This window comes from Sminthopsis crassicaudata, chromosome 2 (assembly GCF_048593235.1).
Source record: "Sminthopsis crassicaudata isolate SCR6 chromosome 2, ASM4859323v1, whole genome shotgun sequence".
Classification (NCBI taxonomy): domain Eukaryota; kingdom Metazoa; phylum Chordata; class Mammalia; order Dasyuromorphia; family Dasyuridae; genus Sminthopsis; species Sminthopsis crassicaudata.
In genome coordinates this window covers 554,483,547-554,503,455 of record NC_133618.1, presented here as the reverse complement: position 1 = coordinate 554,503,455, position 19,909 = coordinate 554,483,547, and the positions used below count along the sequence as shown (strand labels likewise).

Sequence of the window (19,909 nt, the reverse complement as noted above, 5' to 3'; positions counted from 1 at the left end):
TTTGGGGTCTTTGGGGATTCAATAGGTTTTAGTCCCCTTAACAAAATGTCTCATTGTCTATTCCACTAAATTTCTAAATTGTCCATTTCACTAAATGTCAAAATTGTCCATTTCACTAAATATCTAAATTGTCTATTCCACTAAATTTCTAAATTGTCCATTTCACTAAATGTCTAAATTGTCCATTTCACTAAATGTCTAAATTGTCTATTCCAAATTCTCATTAACTTAGCCCCCCAATCCAATATTGTAACTAAATAATCTGGACACCTTTTCTCCAGCTCACCAGTTCTATCTCCATTAGAATCTGCGACCAGAAGTCACATGTTTGTTTTTAAACAGCAATACAAGCTGAATGTTTAGGAATAAGGCTGATCACCAGTCTCTTTCAGCTCTTATAGTCATTCCTCTTTGAGGTACTTCTTGAAGCCCAGCCCCCAGAAATTACCATGGAAACTCGTGACACCGCCGGCGCTAAAGATTTCACTCGCTCCACATCCTTACAATATTGTTTCTCCAAAGCCTGTCCACATGGACGCACCGTCTTGTCATTGGTCCTTCATCATGCCGGTGCCTTCCTTTGTCCAATCAGATGTCTAAGCACGTGCGCCCCCGCGACCCTCCGCGACTTCTCATTGGTCGGACCTTTCTGATCACGCTCTCCCTGGTCTTCATCACGCGGGGAGGGGTGGTGACAAAGCAATGACTCAGTAGAGGTCTGGCGCCAATCAAGGAGAGGTAGGCCTCTCGGCCAGCCAATGTGAAGGCGCGTGGGTTGGCTCTTTCCTCACTTTCCAGGTCCCAGCTGGGGTTCGAGAGACTTTGTTAAAGCTACAGCCACTCCAGTTCACTGCAGCTCCTCTAGAAATCAGCTAGTGACCCCGGTATCCTCAGGGCGAGGTAGACTCCCTTGAGAGTGATTTTAGTTACTCGCGCTCCGACCCCCATCCTGACTCCTGAAAGGAGCCGCATCTCTGCGTCGCCGCGGGGCGGCGGCTGGAAAGCAGGTGGCCTGTGAGGGGCGACGGAAATGGGGGGTGAAGCAACCGCGAGGACCGCGGCCACGGCAGAGCACGGGGCCGAGGGTCGTGTCAAGAGTCTGGGGCTCGTGTTCGAAGACGAACAGAAAAGCAGCTACTCGAGCGGCGAGACCGTGGCTGGCCATGTGTTACTGGAGACCACTGAGCCGCTGGCCCTCCGAGCGCTCCGCCTGGAGGCCCAGGGCCGGGCCCGGGCCAGCTGGAGTCAGTGCCCCGGTCACCACCGGCTCGACGCGTCGGGGTCGCTGACAGCGGAGGTGGAGTACCTAAACATTCGCCAGAGCCTCCGGGAGCCGGCTGCAGGTGAGGGGCCCGCGGCCGCAGGGAAGAGGGGGCGGGGCGGGGCTCCCGGGGAGTGAGGACCGTATGGATAAAGTTGCACTAGGGTAGAGGACGAGCAGAACGAAGCTAAGCTGTTTGAGGGGAGTGTGGAAAACCCGGCGCGGGGGCGGGGGCAGCAGTGAGGTAGAGCTGGGGCCGAGGGGCAGCAAGCGAGAAGGAGTGACCTGGAGAAAGAGGTCGAGCTGGGAGTAGGGGAGGGAGCAAAAAAAAGAATAAAGCCTGGTTGGCGGGACTTGGGGGGGAATGGGAGGGGCTGGAGCGGCGGTGAAGTGGAATGGTGGGGGAGGAGGGGATGGCGAGAGAGGGAGGTTAAACCGGGGGGAGGGGGGGGGAGGAGGAGGTAAAGGGGCTTGAAGCTTTTCGAGGCCCGGGAGGTGGGAGTAAAGGACCGGAGCTGAAATGGTCGGGGGAGGGGCGGGACAAGGCAGGAAAATATGGAATTCAGCATTGGGGGATGGAGAACTGGGCAAAGGAGACCTGGCCTGGAGGTGAGATGAGGTGGAAGGGATGTCCTGGAGATGGAAACAGAGGGGACCAATCAACTATTACTGTGGTCCTTTTAGAGACTCTTTGGTGAGGCAGGAGTGGTAGAGGACCAGAAAGGGAACCTAATGTCACCAAATTCATTGATGGATAATGACCAGCGGGATAAAAGAACCAAAGCTCCTTAGGAAAGAAAACACAACTGGGACAGCACCTGATAGCAGTCTTCTAGTATTTTAAAGGCTTGCAATGAAGAGGGATTGGACCGGGGAGGAAATGTGAAGGTTACCAGGTAGTAAAATGAAGAGTAAAGGAAAAGACTTGGAAGAATGATGGGGGGAGTTCTGGAAGGAGTGATAATGAATGTGCAATTAAAGGGGGAGCCTTGTGGAGGAGTTAGGGAGGAGTCACCCGGATGGAACTAACGACACCTAGGACTTGGAGGAATTCAAAAGTAAAGTTATAAACAAGGGTTAAGTAAGATCCGAAGGCCATATTTGGAAACCAGCAAAGATCAGAAAATATTAGTAAAGGTATTTGTGATGGAGATTTAAAGGCTTTGAAGCTTGACTCATCATCGTGGCCAAATAACTTCACTAAAGAGTGAGAACCCTAGATTTAGGGCTCTTTGGTATCTGAAAGATCATCTAGCAAGCCTTAACTTTTACATAAGAAGAAACAGACCAGGATCAATACAATGTTTTTACCTGTTATATATACAGAGTATTAAAGTCAGGATTTAAATTCATAGTAAATAATAATAATAAATAATATAATAATTATAAATAATCATAATAAATAAAATAAACTTTTGATTCCAAAGCACTTTGATACACCATGCTTTCTGGCCTTGGAAGGACCCTCCAAATAGAACTCATAGCTCAAGTTATGATTTTATTTATTGCAAATAAAGCCTTAAAATTACCTTTACATTGAATTTTATTGGCTATTTTTAAAATGTAATTTTTATAAACAGTGTACATATAAAACATGGACATTGGTTTATCTGAAAATTTAACCAAACTTTTTAAGCTATGTAAATAGGAGCAATGATTATTAATGCTATTCCTTTGGATTTGTGATCTCATTGTATAGGTAATAAAATGATCTGAGAGCTAGAATCTAGTTATAAAGCTGTACCCAAATATGAGTTTCATCTATGTCATCCTCTATAAATGATCTCATTGCTTCATCAGTATATGTCAGGATGAGAGCTACACTTCTCAAAGGGAGTTGATTGCATTTTTGGATTATTTTAATTATTAAAGCATTTTTCCTTATTGAAAAGAAACTTGACTCTTATTTCTACTTTTTGATAAATGATTATCTTTAACTACAGATTGAAATAATAAAATCAGAATTTTTAGCTACTTAATTTCCAGGGTAAGAAAGCTCTTGACAATCCTGTTATTTGATTCAATTCATTAAACATGTATTAAGCCTCTATTATGGGTGAAACACTGGGGGAGATGCAAAAATAAATAAAAGCAAACCACTAGTCTTATGTTGTTGAAGACAGAGCTTCAGCTTTATTTAACCTCAGGGAAATGCAAATATAATTTCATTCTCTGTCATATTTCATACCAGGGAGTCAGGCTTGGCAAACATTTGTGTGTTGCTTAGCAAACATCTCTGTGTAAATGCCTTTTATCAAGGCAGAAAACTTTAATTAGATAAGCAATGAGCACAATTCATAATTGATTAATTGTTGAAGGTGTGAAACTATAAACATTTAAATAGAAAGTAGTTTCATTAAAATTATTGCAACCATTTTATATTTCCCTTTACATTGTTTTTCCTAATTGTATTTTTAAACAGTTTGAGTCTTGTTTCAAAATGTATATCATATAATTTCAGTTTTCAGTGCAAAGAAAGTGTCATTAAAATCAGATATTTTATGTGAATAGCTCAATCCTGTGTTGCGGGATTTTTCTTATGTACTTAAGACTTTGTCAGGTTGGTGAATTAACTTCTCTACCTGCAAAATAGTTTTTTACATTCCAAGATGCTTTTTAATTGTATAATGGTGTTAAAGAGTATTATGTGGTTATATCTCTTTAATATCTGTACTCTTAAGCTAGTAATTTCTGATATCTATCAACAAGTATGAGTGTGTATGACTTAAAACAGGGTTACTTTTTGAAAGTATTCATTCACTGTATGTGTGGAAGGCATCCACCATTGTCACGGAGTTTTATTCCAGAACTCAATGCATTAAGGCTATTCTATATAGTGATGAGTTCTCTAGATAATCTTATTTAAAGATGACATTGCATCAATTTTATCAAGGCCCTAGATATTTCAATCCCTCCTGAATGAGAGCCATGATTTCTTAGAATTTTCCAGTCTACTACACTAGAGAAACCAAGAAAAGAATACCTATTTGTTCAAAAATAAACAGTTGTAGAGATAACCAATATCTACATTATCCATTGATACTTATTTAAGGTAAAAATTAGAAATGGATAATGGGCTTGACTCCAAATTCAATAAAAGTAGTGAAAAAGGTAGAACTTCCTTTCAAAAAACCTGCATAATTCTTGTAATAATCCTAAACTATAAAACAAAGGCCCTTCTAAAAAGACCTTCATTTGTTACATTTTCATGAAGTTGTATGATGGTGAATCACTGAGAATCATTAAACAATTAAAATTGAGAGTTTCCCAAAAGTCAAAAGAGAGGCATGCCATAGGAATGGAATGAGCTGAAGTTTATTGCATAGCAAAGAAATTATTGAGGGTGAAAGAAAGGAGTAATGGAAAGTCTATTAGAGAAACAACAAAAATAGTCAATCATATAATGACATTAAGGGAAAATGGACAGCCTGCTTTCCATTGATCTTTATACAATATCAAGAGATGGGAAGAAGAATTCCAACATGTTGGAGATCCATTATGATGACATTATAGGAATCCATGGACAAAGCTTTCATAAAAGATGAGAAGTCAGGAATTCATTGAAGTCTGTGTTGTTGGAGGAAACTTTCAGCATGAATGAGACCCCATATCCTTTGGCGTATTTGGCATAGATTATTGGATAGTCCTATAAAGAAGACTAAGAAGGGTCATGACACTGCTCTTAGTTATTCAATTTGTCTGTTGCCTCTTAGTCTTCCATGTAAAATTATCATTCTATATGCCTTCTAAGTATAAAAATATTTCAGGATTCTATCCTGATTCCTCTTTTGTCTATCCACTTTCTCTCTTTGTGGTCTCAGGTCCAGGATATTCAGTCATATTCTCTATTGCAGATGACTCCCAAATTTCCCTTATTTTTCTCCAAAGTTTACCTCATATTACCAACTAACTAGTGAGTGTATCTACTCAAACTTACCTACTCAGCATGTCTAGCTCATTTTCTTCCTTCTGACATCTGCCCTTGTACCATTCTTCCCCCCCCCCCAAAAAAAAAAAAAAAAAACAATCCATCTTAACTATTATTTTTATGGAGGGGGCCACCATTCCTCCAGTCGAACTTCCTCACCTCTTCATATTTATATATAAACACCCTTGTCTCTCTCCCTACTCTTTATTAAGTCAAGTGCCATACATCTTATTTCAGTGACATTTCTTATCTGTCCCTTTCTTTACTCACAGTTCACAAGTTTAGGGCTTCATCACCTTTTACTTGGACTATTGCATAGTTTTTTTTTTTTTTTAATAATTCTCTCTGCCTTCATTTTCTTCCCTTTCCAAACAGTTTTAAAATTTCTCTCCCCAAGCAGTTTTATCTGTATCACTCACCTGCTCAAGAAGCCTCATTGGCTTCCTATTGTCTCCAGAAAAAAATATAAATTCTTTTTTCTTTGGAATTAGAAATCCTTCATAATTTACTCCAACCTATCTTTCAGAAGTGATCTGATATTTTCTTTTGCATATTTGCCAAACCATTCCCTTTCCTGTACCTAATACATGGCATTCCATCTCTTTCCCCTCTGCCTTTTCATAGACTGTCATTTATGTCTTCTGCCTCATTTTGCCTAGCTTATTTCAAAGCTGTACTCAAGTGTCATTTCTTCTAGAGGTTTTTCCTATCTCCACAATTGCTAGAACTGTCCTCAAAGAAATTACTTTGTATTTACCTTGTGTACCTAGAAGAATTTAAGCTCCCTGAGAACAGGGATTTTCTGTTCTTGTTGTATACCTAGTGTTGAACACAATGTTTGGCATTAATAAATATTTGTTTAATTGAATGAATTGGATAAACACCAATTCTATTGTTCATATAAACTAGAATCTTTACTGTGGGCCTTTTATTCTTTTTCTCCCTATTTTGTTTGTTGACTTCGTCAATTTTCTTGAGTTTAATTCTCTCTTAAAATTGACTTCCACATCTTTAAATCTATCCGTAAGTCTCTTTCTGAATTTTGTTTCTTATCACTGACTACTTCTTAGAAATTTCAAACTAGATTTCTTGTAGATACCCCAAATTCAATATGAACAAAACTTTCTCCCCAAAGCCTTACCCCCTCTTCTGAATCTCCCCATTGCTCTTAACATATGTCCTTTTAGCTACTCATGTTTACAGTAATCAATGTTGAGTTATTCTCTCTTAACCTGCATATCCAATCAGCTACCAAATCATGTTGATCCTACCTCCATAATATTTCTCATGACCCCTTTTCTCTTCTTTATTACTACTCTAGTTCAGTCTTTTATGATCTCTTTACCTGGAATAATTCATTGTTTGTTTTTTTGGGGGGAGAGTCCCCTTTCAAACCTCTTCCCACTGTTTTCCATCATCCACATAGCTACCAGAATGATTTTCTTAAAACACAGGTCTAAGGTCATTCTTCTAGTTCAAAGCTCCTTAAACTATGGGTCACAATGCCATATGGGATTGAATAACTGAATGTGGGAATCACAAAATGATGATTTATCATCAATAAATATATATGTAAAATATATATTTTAAATACCTATATACCCAGGGTTGTATAAAAATTTCTCAGGCAAAATGGGATAATGAGTGGGAAAAGTTTAAGAAGCCTTGCTCTAGTCAGTAAATTCCATTGGCTTATTTCTTCTAAGATGAAATATAGACATGTAAACTTATTTGCAACCTGACTTCATCCTATCTTGTCAGTCTTATTAGATGATATATTTTCTTCCATGTGCTCTGTAATTCAGCCAATTGATTGCCTTAATTTTCACTTAATTCTCACTATTTACTAAATTATATCTCCATGCTTTTGGACAAGATTTTCCCGGGCCTAGAATGTACTCCCTTCTTACATTTATTTACTGGAATCTGATTACCTGGGATCATGCCTGAGCAGTATCTTTTTCAAAAGAATTTTTTGGGCCCCCAACAACTGCTATAATGCCTCTATTCCTAAAATTACCTTTCATCTCTACTTTTGTGTTCATATTTTTCCCTATTATAATTCCTTCCTTCTTAGAAGGAAGGTACTCTTTTGCCTCTTATCTTTAGAGCCCCCAGAATATAGCATAATACCTAGCACATAATAAGCATTGAATAAATAAAAAGAGATGTTTTACATTTGTGGTGGAAGTTACATAAGCCATTCCTATTTTCTGATCTGACCTTGTCTTCCTTTTAGAGAATAAAATACATTTATGAGACAGCTACCTAGAGTGAAAAAAAGTGCACTGTCTCATTCATGAACTAAAAGAAAAGGTAACTAGCCAGAAGGAAATATCTAAATTTTAATTGTTTGCTTTACCTACAAAATGAATATGGTCTTATTACTGTCAGCTCTTACTTCTTAGTAACTAAGCTAAAGCATCCATATAAAAGAGCCTGAATATCATTTGGAAGGCAATATGATATCCTAAAGGAGATAGACACATGAAAGTGAAGTCCAGCTGAGTTTTACCATAAACCAACTGTGTGAGTTGAGTAACACACTTCTAGGTCTCAGTTTCTTCATTTCTTGAACACAGGAATTGGACTAGGTGATCTCTAGGATTGCTTCTAAGTTCTAAAATAATATATATTATTTTATTATGAATATAATTATATATAAAATCATATATATATTTGGGGGGGGGAAGATTTCCATGTAACACTCACTATTTCTTTACTCCCCAAGTTTTCCAAAGAATTCACAGAGTAGACAAAGCAAGAATTTATTTTCATTAACTTATTGACTTACAATTAAAATTGCCATGTGTGTACCTCTTGTACATTTAAGAAAAAATTAATAATGAAAAAGTATTTCCTTACTACCTTCAGTTTACAGATAGAATTTTAACAGATGTTTAGTTTTAAAAGAAAACTTTAAAAAGAAGCTATATTAAAAACACATTTTATATGTAGTTTAGTGTTTTTAAAGGTATATTCATATATTAAATTTAATAGGGTAGTAACAGCTCAGTTTTTGTCTCCTTGTTATATATGCATTTTATATCATACAAAAGGTAAAATTTTTATTTTCTCAGGTTAATAACCTTTTTATCTTTAGTAGCAAAAGAAATTTCAAAGGAAGTAGAACTAGTTTGTAATGAAAATTTTTTTTATTTTATATTAGAATGACTTAAATATCTATAAAAATAAATATCTAATTTTTAAAATAATTTTTATAGGTGAAGGCATCATTTTATTACAACCTGGAAAACATGAGTTTCCATTTAGCTTTCAGCTCCCATCTGAGTAAGTAAAGCCTATCTAAATTTTGTTTAAGTTCTTTCCCTATAAAATAATTAGACTATAGACAGCAAGAATCTTTGTCTCTTAAATTTATGCTTTTATTCATCAAATAAACATTTTCTGTTTGCTTTTCTCAGAAGTGAAAGTATACTGACAAAGCAACATTATTAAAGATTATTTTATATTTAATGTAAGATAAGAAAATTGACATAATCTAGTACACAGAGGATTGGCCATGGAGTCCAGAAAACCCACTTTCGAGTTCTTCTAATACCTACAGGTTATATGATCATTTACAATCTTTCATTTGCCCAGCCAGTCTTCTTAAGACTATTGTGTATAAACAGCATACATCAAGCCACACTGGTTTTCCCAATAAAGATGAACTGGCATGTCCAAATAGCCCTGCATCTTCTCTCTGCTCATCCCATTGCCTCACACCCTTGCCTCATGTAAAACAAACTTGTAAAGTAATTCCATGCCCAACTTATTTATTAGTTTTATCTTTTATTTACGAAAGTGTTTAGAGGTGTATAAAATTTTTCAATATTGTTTTAGCTGCATCCTATGAATTTTGATATATTGTCTCATGTCTTTTTCTTTGGTGGAATTTTCCATTTCTATAGTTGTTTTTATAACCACCAATTCTTTAGAATTAAGTTACTCTTCAATTACTTTTTAATATTTATCAAACTACTATAATGTATGGTGTTTATTTCAGGCCTTTGGTAACATCATTCACTGGAAAGTATGGCAGTATTCAGTACTCTGTGAGAGCAATCTTGGAACGGCCTGTGGTACCCGACCAAAGTATAAAAAGAGAACTCCAGGTTATTAGTCATATTGATGTCAACACACCAGCTTTATTAGTAAGAAATTTTTTTAATTATAACTACACAAAATATTTTAAACTAAGATTTAGCCAATTTGGTGACGATATGACCTGTCACTTTCTGACTATTTAAAGAGTATAATTTTGTAACCCATAAGCATTCACCATAAATAGATGATCTTAGGCTGGGCAAATTATGATTTGTGTAAATGTGTTAATACTATTGATTATATCCTTGCTGTTCAGAATTTCTTTTGCCAAAAAGTTATGCAAGCTTGAAATGCATTAATAAAGCTTAATAATAATAATGCACAAGCATAAAGTAGTTACTTTTACCAGAGCAACTATATTCATAGGGCTGTAGTGTCCTAAGCTCTTCAATAATAGTAGGTTGAGAAACAGTAATTATAGTAGAGTATTAATCATGCTTAGCCTGTTATTTAAGCTCTGGCCATTATGCTGTGTATCCTTCCATTTTGCATGTCATTTTCTAACATTAAGTAAGTGCACACAGCTGCTGAGAGAGCCTTTCAGTTATCATTTCCTTATGACAGATTTGGCCACATTAAAGCATTGAACTTCTAATAATCACTAGAAATACTGTAGAATGATAAGGAAGATCAGACTATAAGTAACAACAGAATAGGCAAGATGGGAGCTAATGAGCTAGATTCTTTTATCTAAACCCATATTATCAAAATAATATAAAATTATACCTTGCACTTTCATGATAGCTAGTAGGACCTAATGGTTCTACATTTAAATATGAATGAATGATTTTTTACTTAATAGAAAATGCTAGATAATTTAAACTTCCTATCATAATGTGACTATAATGTATTTTTAGTATCAGGATTATTTTACTACTCTTAGGGATTCTGTTAATTTAAAGATGAGGAAAAGAAGTTAAGATTTGATATGCCGTCACTATAAAAGTAAATATAATGCTTGTCTTGATAATTTTTAGGTAGTTGTAAGACTCTTTCTGTTATATACAATGAACTAGTCGATAGCAGAGCCAATCAGTCACCATGGTGAGATGCTTTACTAAAGATAGGATTTCCCTTGATCATAGTGCAGGTCTACATAGATAACAAAATAATCAGAGGTAGCAGACAAGCAATAGGACAATCCAGTTATTTAAAGTCACATACCCTTGACTTTGGTTTGTTAACTGTACAGGTTCTTATAAGTGAGAAATATATTTTATTAACTTTAATAATCCCTTACTGGAAATTTTACATAAATAGTTTCAAGGAAGGATTCTTAACCTGGGTATGTGAACTTTTTTTTTTAATTGGGTGAGGGAGAGAGAAATGAGCATATGTAAAAATCTTATTGATGTGCCAGGCATGTGCTAGAGCTACATTACTGTATTTCTCTGTACTTCGTTTCCTTTGTAATCCTTTGTATTTTATATATTTAAAAACATTCTGAAAAGGAATCCAAATTTCACAAAACTGATAAAGGCAAGTGTGGAGGTGGTATCCCAGAACCCCTCCTTCCCCCCCAAAAAGATTAAGAACTAATGCTTTACAATCCATTTGAAAGATAATAGGAAAAAAATGACAGATACTCTTTACATGTCTCACTCCATCACTTTGGCTACAAACATCTTAAAAGAAACCATCTTTTTATTTAACAATAAAGCTTAGATGTGGTATCTTTGTAAATTGATGGCAGTATCTAGTGCCATAGCTTCCTGATTATTACAGAAAATAATAATAATGTGTTTAGACTCTCAAAACTCATTATGTTATTTATATTACTGCATAATTGATAGACAATTTAAAAAAAATTTCAAATTGAAGATGGATATCTGAACTATCTGGGGTTTTCAGTTAAGAAAGAAAAGCCTATGATTTCATATTTCTCAGCTAAAAATTGATAACACCCAATGTCTAAGATCCTATTGCATATTATTCCATCTTGTTCTCCTCACTCATTGTCATATGTTGACAAAGTCTTGAGGTTATTTTTGTTTATGATCTATTTTTAAAATTAATTATTTTTAAATTGATATGTTGTTTACCCAAATAGACATTTTAAATATTGTATAGTTAGTAAAAATTGTGCTCACAGATAAATGCTTGCATTGAGTAATTGCCATTATATTAATGTTAATCTTAACATTCAATTGAGGAAATGGAATGGAATCTCATCTTATTTTTCAAGAAAGGAAATAAGATCCAGCAGAATATGATTGTACTACTGCATATAATCATGTACTACATATCTTAAGCAGTTTATAACATAAAAGACGAAAGGAACAAAACAAAAAGAGAATTTGTGATGAATTAACTAGTTTTTCTAGCTGTCTTTTAAATGCTTCAGAAGAAACATGATTTAATTGATTTGGGTACATCTTTTACCAGAGCAGATTTCAATCTCTTCAATTTGTAGATTATCTTTCTGAATTCCTTTGGCCATTCTCCTGGTGATATCTTTGGACCACACAAATATATTTGCTGTCACTGGTCTTTCCATCTTGGTAGGAATTGCCAAGATTTATGCTCACGAACATAATCTTAGAACACAGGATCAGCACTATGCCCATGAAAAAATATTAAATAATCTTATGTCCTTTTTAATATATCATAGTCCATATCACAAGTGAACATAAATGTGAGAGTTTTTTAGTAAGTATTTTGCACTTTTAGGAAAATTGTCTTCTGTTATTTTTAATGGAAATTCTTGTATTTTGCATTAAGACACCTGTATTGAAAAGTCATGAGAAAATGGTTGGCTGTTGGTTTTTCACTTCTGGTCCAGTCTCACTGAGTGCCAAAATTGAGAGAAAGGGATATTGCAATGGTAAGGAAAAAAAAAAAAAAAAAAAAAAAAAACCTCTTTCTCATCTTTTAAATGTTCAGGTAGAAAACTGATCAACATTTAATTAACTTAGAAACATTTTTTAAAAGATGGAATAACAATTTAGAACAATTTCCATTATTAAGGAAATTAAAGAAAAGATCTGATAAATATTGGTATCAGTATAGTTTGTGTAGCTTTTCATCCCTGTATAAAACACTATTAATGACACCTTTATTTTGTAAATGCATGAATGGGCTCCAGTAAAGTTTAGCCACAAAAAGTCAGACTTAATTATTCTGAAATATCTCAATTGCCAAGAAAATATGTAGTGATATATTTTAATACCTGAATTAAATTCACATAAATTTAAATGTAATTATCCATGTTGCTCATATGTTTTTTGGTATATGAGTATTACATCTTGAATGTTGGACTATCTATAAACAATTTGGTACTATCACTTCTTTTTCCTGTGACTTCCTTTTTTTTTTCTTTTTCTTTTTCTTTTATAGTATTAAGTTTAAAGATCCTTCTACATTTTTTTTAAATAATTTAGGATAAGGACTCATATTTTAACATTTTTATTTCTTAGACACTATTGAATAAAATTGGTGATGTTTTATACTACATTAATAATAGAACTGAATCCTGTATTTGTATGCAAGTAAAGATGTTAATAATTAAACAACTTTGTAACTATACAGTAGCTGTAAAATCAAAATAGTGAGTTTTCCAGTTGCCTTAGATTTGCAATTTTAGTTTAATGCCTTATTTTCTTAATTTTAAGGGTGATATTGAATAATTAAGGCCAGTGTTTAATTCATATTCATCATTGATAACAAATTGATAATCAAGTACTTTTCGTAGTATTAGTGTTGGGCTATTTCTGTGAAACCACAGTTATGTCAGTAATTTGCATTTTATTATTTCCTTTCATTAGGTGAAGCCATACCAATCTATGCAGAAATTGAAAATTGTTCATCTCGTCTAATTGTTCCCAAAGCTGCCATTTTTCAAACACAGACTTATTTGGCCAGTGGAAAAACCAAGACTTTTCGTCAAATGGTTGCCAATGTTCGAGGAAATCATATTGCTTCTGGAAGTACAGATACATGGAATGGCAAGACTTTGAAAATTCCACCTGTTATACCATCCATCCTTGATTGCTGTATTATCAGAGTAGATTATTCCTTAGCTGTACGTATGTTTTTAATGAAAACTAAAATACATAGACTAGAGTAATAAATGAGGTTATATTAATGTATATTTGTCCAGAAATTAATACCTATATAGAAGAAAGTTTAATTTTATTTCTATTTTATGGCAAATTATAGAGTATGCAAGTTTGAATTTTACTATTAGGTGCCTTTCACCAATATTATAGGCAAAGTTGAAGGATGAGGTACTAATTAGGCATGTGGAAAACTAATGTATCTTAGTTGATACTTTTTGTATTAACCATAAAACCCATAACAAAATTAAAACCTTAAGACCTTCTAATGGTATATCTATCACACTTCCTTGTTATGTTGCATGTCCTGAAAATTTGAGGTTCTGTAACTTTGACATCACATTTCATATTTTTTTAATTGTTTTGAGAAGGTAAATCTATATTTATATTGATATTGATCATGATTTATGACCTAACTTCATTGCATGTTTTGTTTTGAATTTCTGGCATATAGGTATATATTCACATTCCTGGTGCTAAAAAATTGATGCTAGAGTTGCCACTGGTAATTGGCACTATTCCATACAATGGTTTTGGGAGCAGAAACTCTAGTGTTGTTAGTCAGTTTGGTGTGGACATGAGCTGGTTGACATTGACACTGCCAGAACATCCTGAAGGTAATTACTGTATTTATTAATTCTGTAATTTTAAAAAGTTAGAACCATACTTTCAGAGATAGCAGGTATTAGAGGTGTCCTAAGGACAGAGTGTAACAGCCTATGTTCTTTTCCCTTTGCTCATTTCCCTTTTTGATAGGGTTATTGTATTAGGATTCAAAGGTTCATGAACCAAAGGGCCTTATAGGTGGTCATTCAGTTCAGCCTCTTTAACTTTGTAAAATGATCACACAGATACTAAACAATAGGACTAAAGTTTCAAAACCAGATCTTAATCCTATTAGATATCTCCAATTGGATGTTTGAAAGGCATTTCAAATGCAGCATTTCCTAAGCATAATAGCTTATCTTCTTTGTAGCTCTTTCCTCCACCCAATTTCTTAGTCATTGAATTTCACAACTTAGGAATTGTACTGTATGGTGTTTCACACCTTTTCTTCATTTACATGGCCACCCAGTAATAGTAACCTACTGGTTGGATTTTTATATCTTAAGTGATGGATGACTTTTCTTCATTCCTATTGTTTTGAATGTTCTCTCATTATTCTCAAATTATCTATTTATGTATTGTGTTCCTTCAGGAGAATGTAAGTACTTTGAGGTCAGGGGAAGTTTTCATTTTGTTTTGTGATATACACAATACCTTTTGATTAAGTACTTAATATTTATTAGATTGGATTGAAAAACATTTAAATTATGTTTGGACATAATCAGTAGAACATTTTCCTGTACAAGTAGAGATGTTTCTTCTAAAATTTCTATTCAACTTACAAACTGGGATTAGAGACCCCACTATGCTTAGCTGTAAACAGAGGTAATTAAATAACAAAATTACTCTCTAGAGAACTAAAAGCCACTGCTTAAAACTCAAAAGATTTGGCGGTGCCCTAGACCCTTCTAGAGGAGCCTGTTCTATAATCAATAAACCCCAATACACCCCACCCCTTCTCGATTAACAGTCTGTATACCACCATCATCAGCTCACCCCCAACAGGGTTCAAAAGTGAGCAAAATCATGAAACCATAAAAACGTTAGGTCAAGGTATAGCATATGGAGGGGGAAATAATGGGCTACATTTTCTACTCTAGAACACAACGAAATGTCTATTGAAATAAAGATATGAAGAAGGATTTAGCAGAAAATTAAGAATAGAGAGCTTAATTGAAATTGGCAATAGGGTGCGCACATACCGCCCATCACCCTCCTCAACAAAGTAACTTGTCATACCTAATAAGAATACATCAAAAAGAGGAGAAAAGTAACATGAGAGCATTGGCTACCTTAAAAGAATCAGGAGTAGGATGGCTAGTTTCACTTTACTCTCCCTAATCATATCACATCTGGAATGTTATCTTCAGTTTTGGTTGACATATTTAAGAAGAGCATTGACAGTATCTAGAAAGGGTAACTAGAATAATAAAAGCACTGAAACCATGCCCTGTGAGAATCGGACCAAAAAAAAAAAAGTATTTTTAACTTGAGAAAAGCTTAATAAGAGTGACATCTCTCTTCAAGTAAGTAAAGGGTTGTCTAAAGGAATTTTTGTTTTGGTTAGCACCAAAAGGGAAGTTTAAGCAAATAGATATTCCATAGTTTGATTCATTACAAGAAAAAGACATCTTGACACAAGTAGAGTTGCTCAAAAGTAGAATAGGTTGCCTCAGGGCAGAATCAGTTTCTAATAGATCATCAGTAGAACAGTTTCCTGTACAAGTAGAGATGTTTCTTCCAACTAAGGCTCTGTGGTTTTTATAATAATTATAGCTTATATCTCCAGAGAAGTACTTTTAAAACTAGATTGATAAAACCATTCTTGGGAAATAATACAAGAAGCACTTTTTATTTTCCTCTATAAAGAAACTGAAACTAAAGGAGGTAGTTGACTTAATTATTTAAAGTCTTCACAGCTTTCTGGAATAATCCACATTCCTTGTCTTTAGACAGCTAATAAGTGACAAATCTGAAAGCATAGAAATCCCAGCTAAATGCTGTTAATAATATAAAACAATAGTAATGTAAAGACACTTTGAAATAATATAGATGTTTCCTTTATTTTTTAAAGATAGAATATATAATTAATTTGACCATGCTTGACAGAGTTATTGTTAAAAGTTTAAAATTATGTATATAATACCCATCACTGTGTGATCATAGGCAAATCATTTAATGTTGAGAGTATTTTCTGAAACCTTATGAAGTTGATGGTAACAGAGAAAATATAATTTGCATTAGTAGGGGAATTTCTTCCCTGGCAGGTTGCTATAGCTGTGAAATCTCAAGATTCAGTTTAGGGGGGGCAGGAATATTCAAAATTAGAAATCCAGAAGTTGTTCCACAAAAAGTAAATGGTCAAAGGCTCTGAAGAGTTCCTAAAAGAACTGCAAACTATTAACAGTCTGTGAAAGAATACTTCAATAATAAGTAAATTTCAATTTAAACTTTAAGGTATCATCTCATACCCTTCAAATGGCAAAGGTATCAAAAAGGAATAGTCAGTGTTGCAAATGATGTGGAGAAAGTAATATTAGTGCATTGTTGGAGCTGTGAATCAATTAACTAATTTGGAAAGCTGTTCAGAATTATGTAGAATATTGTCACCCAAAAAAATTTGCTGTTAGGCTCACACTGTTGGGAGGCCAAGAAGAAAGTCACCATGTCCTAGGTTTGAAGAATTGAGGACATACCCCTGCCCCCCAACTCATTTGTAAAGGTCCATAAATGTGGTATATATTGCACATATTTTCTGCAGTTTTTTCTGTATGTTAATGTTTTGCTGATTTTTTTTCTCTTTTGAGTATTGGGAGAAATTTTGGTGAAAAATCACATTTTTTAAAAAATGTTCAAAGTAATCTGAGCTAAAAAATAGTCTAACTTTCTTTGTTTACTCCTGGCACTAAGATCTTATTGATTAAAGAACAGTGCATTGCACAAAATCTTATTCTATCCAATATATTTGAAGATTTATTTTACAAATAGTAATTTATACAATATTATGAAACTAAAAATTGCTATCAGAAAAAAAGAAAAAAGTGACTTTGAATTCAAAAAGCCTACAAGTCAAATTATGGATGATTCAGTATACTTTTTTCCTGGAGTTTTAATTTTCTTAATGGTTTTTTTCTTCCCATTTTTTTTTCCAAACTAATAAGGTAGATTTAGAATTTTCCTTGTATAAATCTTAACTAAAGGAAGGAAATTTAATAGTACATAATAAATGTTGAATAGGCAGTCGTAACTATCTGTAGACTGCTTTTATAGGAGTATAGAAATCATGCATGTAATTTATTAAATTTTTAGATATAGGTACTTTTCTATTGCAGCACCACCAAATTATGCTGATGTGGTATCAGAAGAAGAATTTTCTAGACACATTCCTCCCTACCCTCAGCCAACCGATTGCCAGGAAGAAATATGCTGCCCTCTTTTTGCTTATATACAAGAATTCCGATTTCAGCCTCCACCTCTTTATTCAGAGGTAAAGTATACATGTTTCAGTCAGTTTCTCATTCTCAAATAATAAAAATAGTATCCTTCATAAATATTAATGTTGTAGACCTATCATTAAGAGGTCGTTTTAAAGGTTTTCTGATAGTGATTATATTTGCCTTGATTTACATTTACACTGTCTTGTACTATTTCCTTATGGGCAATAATATGTATTTATAAGATGACTAAGGTTAATTAAAGTCAGTCTGGCCATTAAAAAAAAAAAAAGTTTCCCTCATGGGGATATTATATTTCAAGGCTTTGGTTCCAGATTTAAAGCACTTCAGTTAACCAGTTACTTGATATAAATATACATAAAAACAAAATTGTTCTAAAATCAGATGTTAAAAATCTTATTACATCTTTCTTCTGCAGGTTGATCCACATCCTGGTGATATAGAAGAGACTCAAATCGTTTCATTTATGTTATGATTGTTTCAAAAACTGCTGTGCAGTCATGATCAGATTAGATCATGAAATCTTTCCTGCTGCCTTTGTTGGGAAGGGCTATAGAAGTAGGGGAACTTAGCTTTGAGTATCAGTTTTGAACATAAAAGCTAAAGAATGTAGAAGATGGAAAAAGTGTTGGACGCTTGATATGGACAAGTTTGCAAGAGGGCCCTTTAAATAATGGGATTGAGCATATGAATATCACTGAATGGAACTGTATGTACAGATGAAGGTGGAGTAAGTGAAGGAAAAGAACACTTGGGAAAGCCACAAAGAAAGTGCTATATACGTAATGGAAACACAAGATGAATGTTTTAAGAGATTGTGTAAAAGTGAAATGAAAGCAATCTAAAAATTTTGGGTTTCTATAAATAAATCAGCAACTGTCTTTTGTAGATCATAAATAAGGAAAAGGATATATATATATAAGAAAATAATTGAATATAAAATTTGAAAGAACCTTCTCTACCAGTTCAAGACTTTCTTGTCTTATATGCTAAAAAAGATATATTTTTTTTTATTCATCATATTAATTAGACCAAATGAAGTAGTACAATTTAATTTGGCCAATGTTATTTGAAGATGCAGTTCATAAGCAGTAATTTATTTATACAGTATTATGAAACTAAAAATTGTTCTAAGGGGAGGGGGAGTGGATTGACTTTAGAATTCAAAGGCAATATAGAATATAACTCAAATTTTGAATGACTTCAGCATACTTTGTTGTCCTGAAGTTTTAGTTTTCTTATTGGTTTTCTCAAACTAACATGGTGGATTTAGGATTTTTTTTGTTTTATATTTCTCTAACTAAAGGCATAGCAAGGAACTTTAGGAGTTTCTTGTAGATTTGATTTATATTTAACAGTTTTTCTTAAGACTACCTCTTTAGGAGTTGTAGTTACCTGCTGAGAGGTTATAGACCTGAGGCCAAAAGTTGTAATGAAGCTTCTATTATTTACAGTATCAGAGTCTATATTTTGAAATGGACTATTAAACTAAAGACTAGAGTAAAATGAAGGTTAATATGTATACAAATGCATAATATGTAAAAACATATTATGTAAATACATACATATACTTAGATATAAGCAAGAAAGTAATCCTCTCTGAAAAATTTTTACCTTAAACTCTACATCAGAATGGCAATGACTATTTTTCTAATGTTCCCATTCTACCTAAACTTTTTCTTTTTAATTTGGTGCAATATTTTATGTCACTTGACCTCAGGACATTCAAATCATCATAACTGTGTTGCTGCTAAAAGCTCATGCAGAATCCCCCCCCCCCCAATACCCTCATTATCAAAGTTAAGAATCTTTGTAGTTTAAGTACACTTTGTATGGCAAATTGATGATCAGGTACTAAATTTCAGAAAGGTGTGGGACTCCTATCATTTATTTTTCTGGTATAATATCAGGTGTTAGATTTAAATTTTAAGTAACAGAGTGTTTGTTTTCTATGTCATAAGGGTTTTGACTCAAGACCTTGGTGCTTTCCATAATCATTAACTACAATTAAAATAGAAACTTAGTAAGTTTAAATTATTTTCTATTTAAAAAATCATAATCATTAAAACAGCAGGGATTTTTCTATTCACATCATATATATATATATGTATATGTATATATATATAAAATTTTTCTTTGTACTCTTCAGAACATACCTCTCAATTATTTGAATTTTATAAGCACTTCTTTACTTTTAAGCCACTGTTTAAAGTCACACTGTAAAATTGTGCTACTTGAACTGTTAACTATCTAAATTATACAACTTTTGCGTTGTTATTAATATTTTAGGAAAATTGCATCTTCAAATAGTCCTTGTTTTGAAAATTGGTAATTTGCATGCTTATAAAAAAAGATTGAGTTTTTCTATAATGCCAAAACAATTACTGTTTGGTTGAGAAATATTCCAAATCAAACTCCCAAGTACAATTAAACTGGTTCTTTGGATTCACTTGACAGAATTAAGCATTTAAAGTTATTGTTTTGACACTCTAAA

At 33.8% G+C, this 19,909-nt stretch overlaps 1 protein-coding gene and 1 long non-coding RNA gene across 4 annotated transcripts in view; one reads left to right on the top strand and one right to left on the bottom strand.

Annotated features, from left to right (window-relative positions):
• LOC141558204 (uncharacterized) overlaps positions 1 to 19,909 on the bottom strand; it is a 182,578-nt gene that overhangs the window by 128,495 nt on the left and 34,174 nt on the right. The gene's annotated exons all lie outside the window — the stretch shown is intronic.
• Positions 797 to 18,367, top strand: ARRDC4 (arrestin domain containing 4). Of its 2 annotated transcripts, XM_074295053.1 has the most exons (8): positions 797 to 1,343; positions 8,414 to 8,480; positions 9,199 to 9,346; positions 12,021 to 12,123; positions 13,064 to 13,320; positions 13,809 to 13,971; positions 17,293 to 17,447; positions 17,834 to 18,367. In XM_074295053.1, exons 1-8 carry the CDS (start codon positions 1,031 to 1,033, stop codon positions 17,888 to 17,890), a joined length of 1,263 nt encoding a protein of 420 aa, XP_074151154.1. In that variant the 5' UTR covers positions 797 to 1,030; the 3' UTR covers positions 17,891 to 18,367. The 2 variants fall into 2 exon arrangements, with proteins under 2 accessions (XP_074151154.1, XP_074151155.1); XM_074295054.1 differs by lacking the exons at positions 8,414 to 8,480; positions 9,199 to 9,346; positions 12,021 to 12,123 and having other exon boundaries at positions 887 to 1,343; positions 17,834 to 18,032.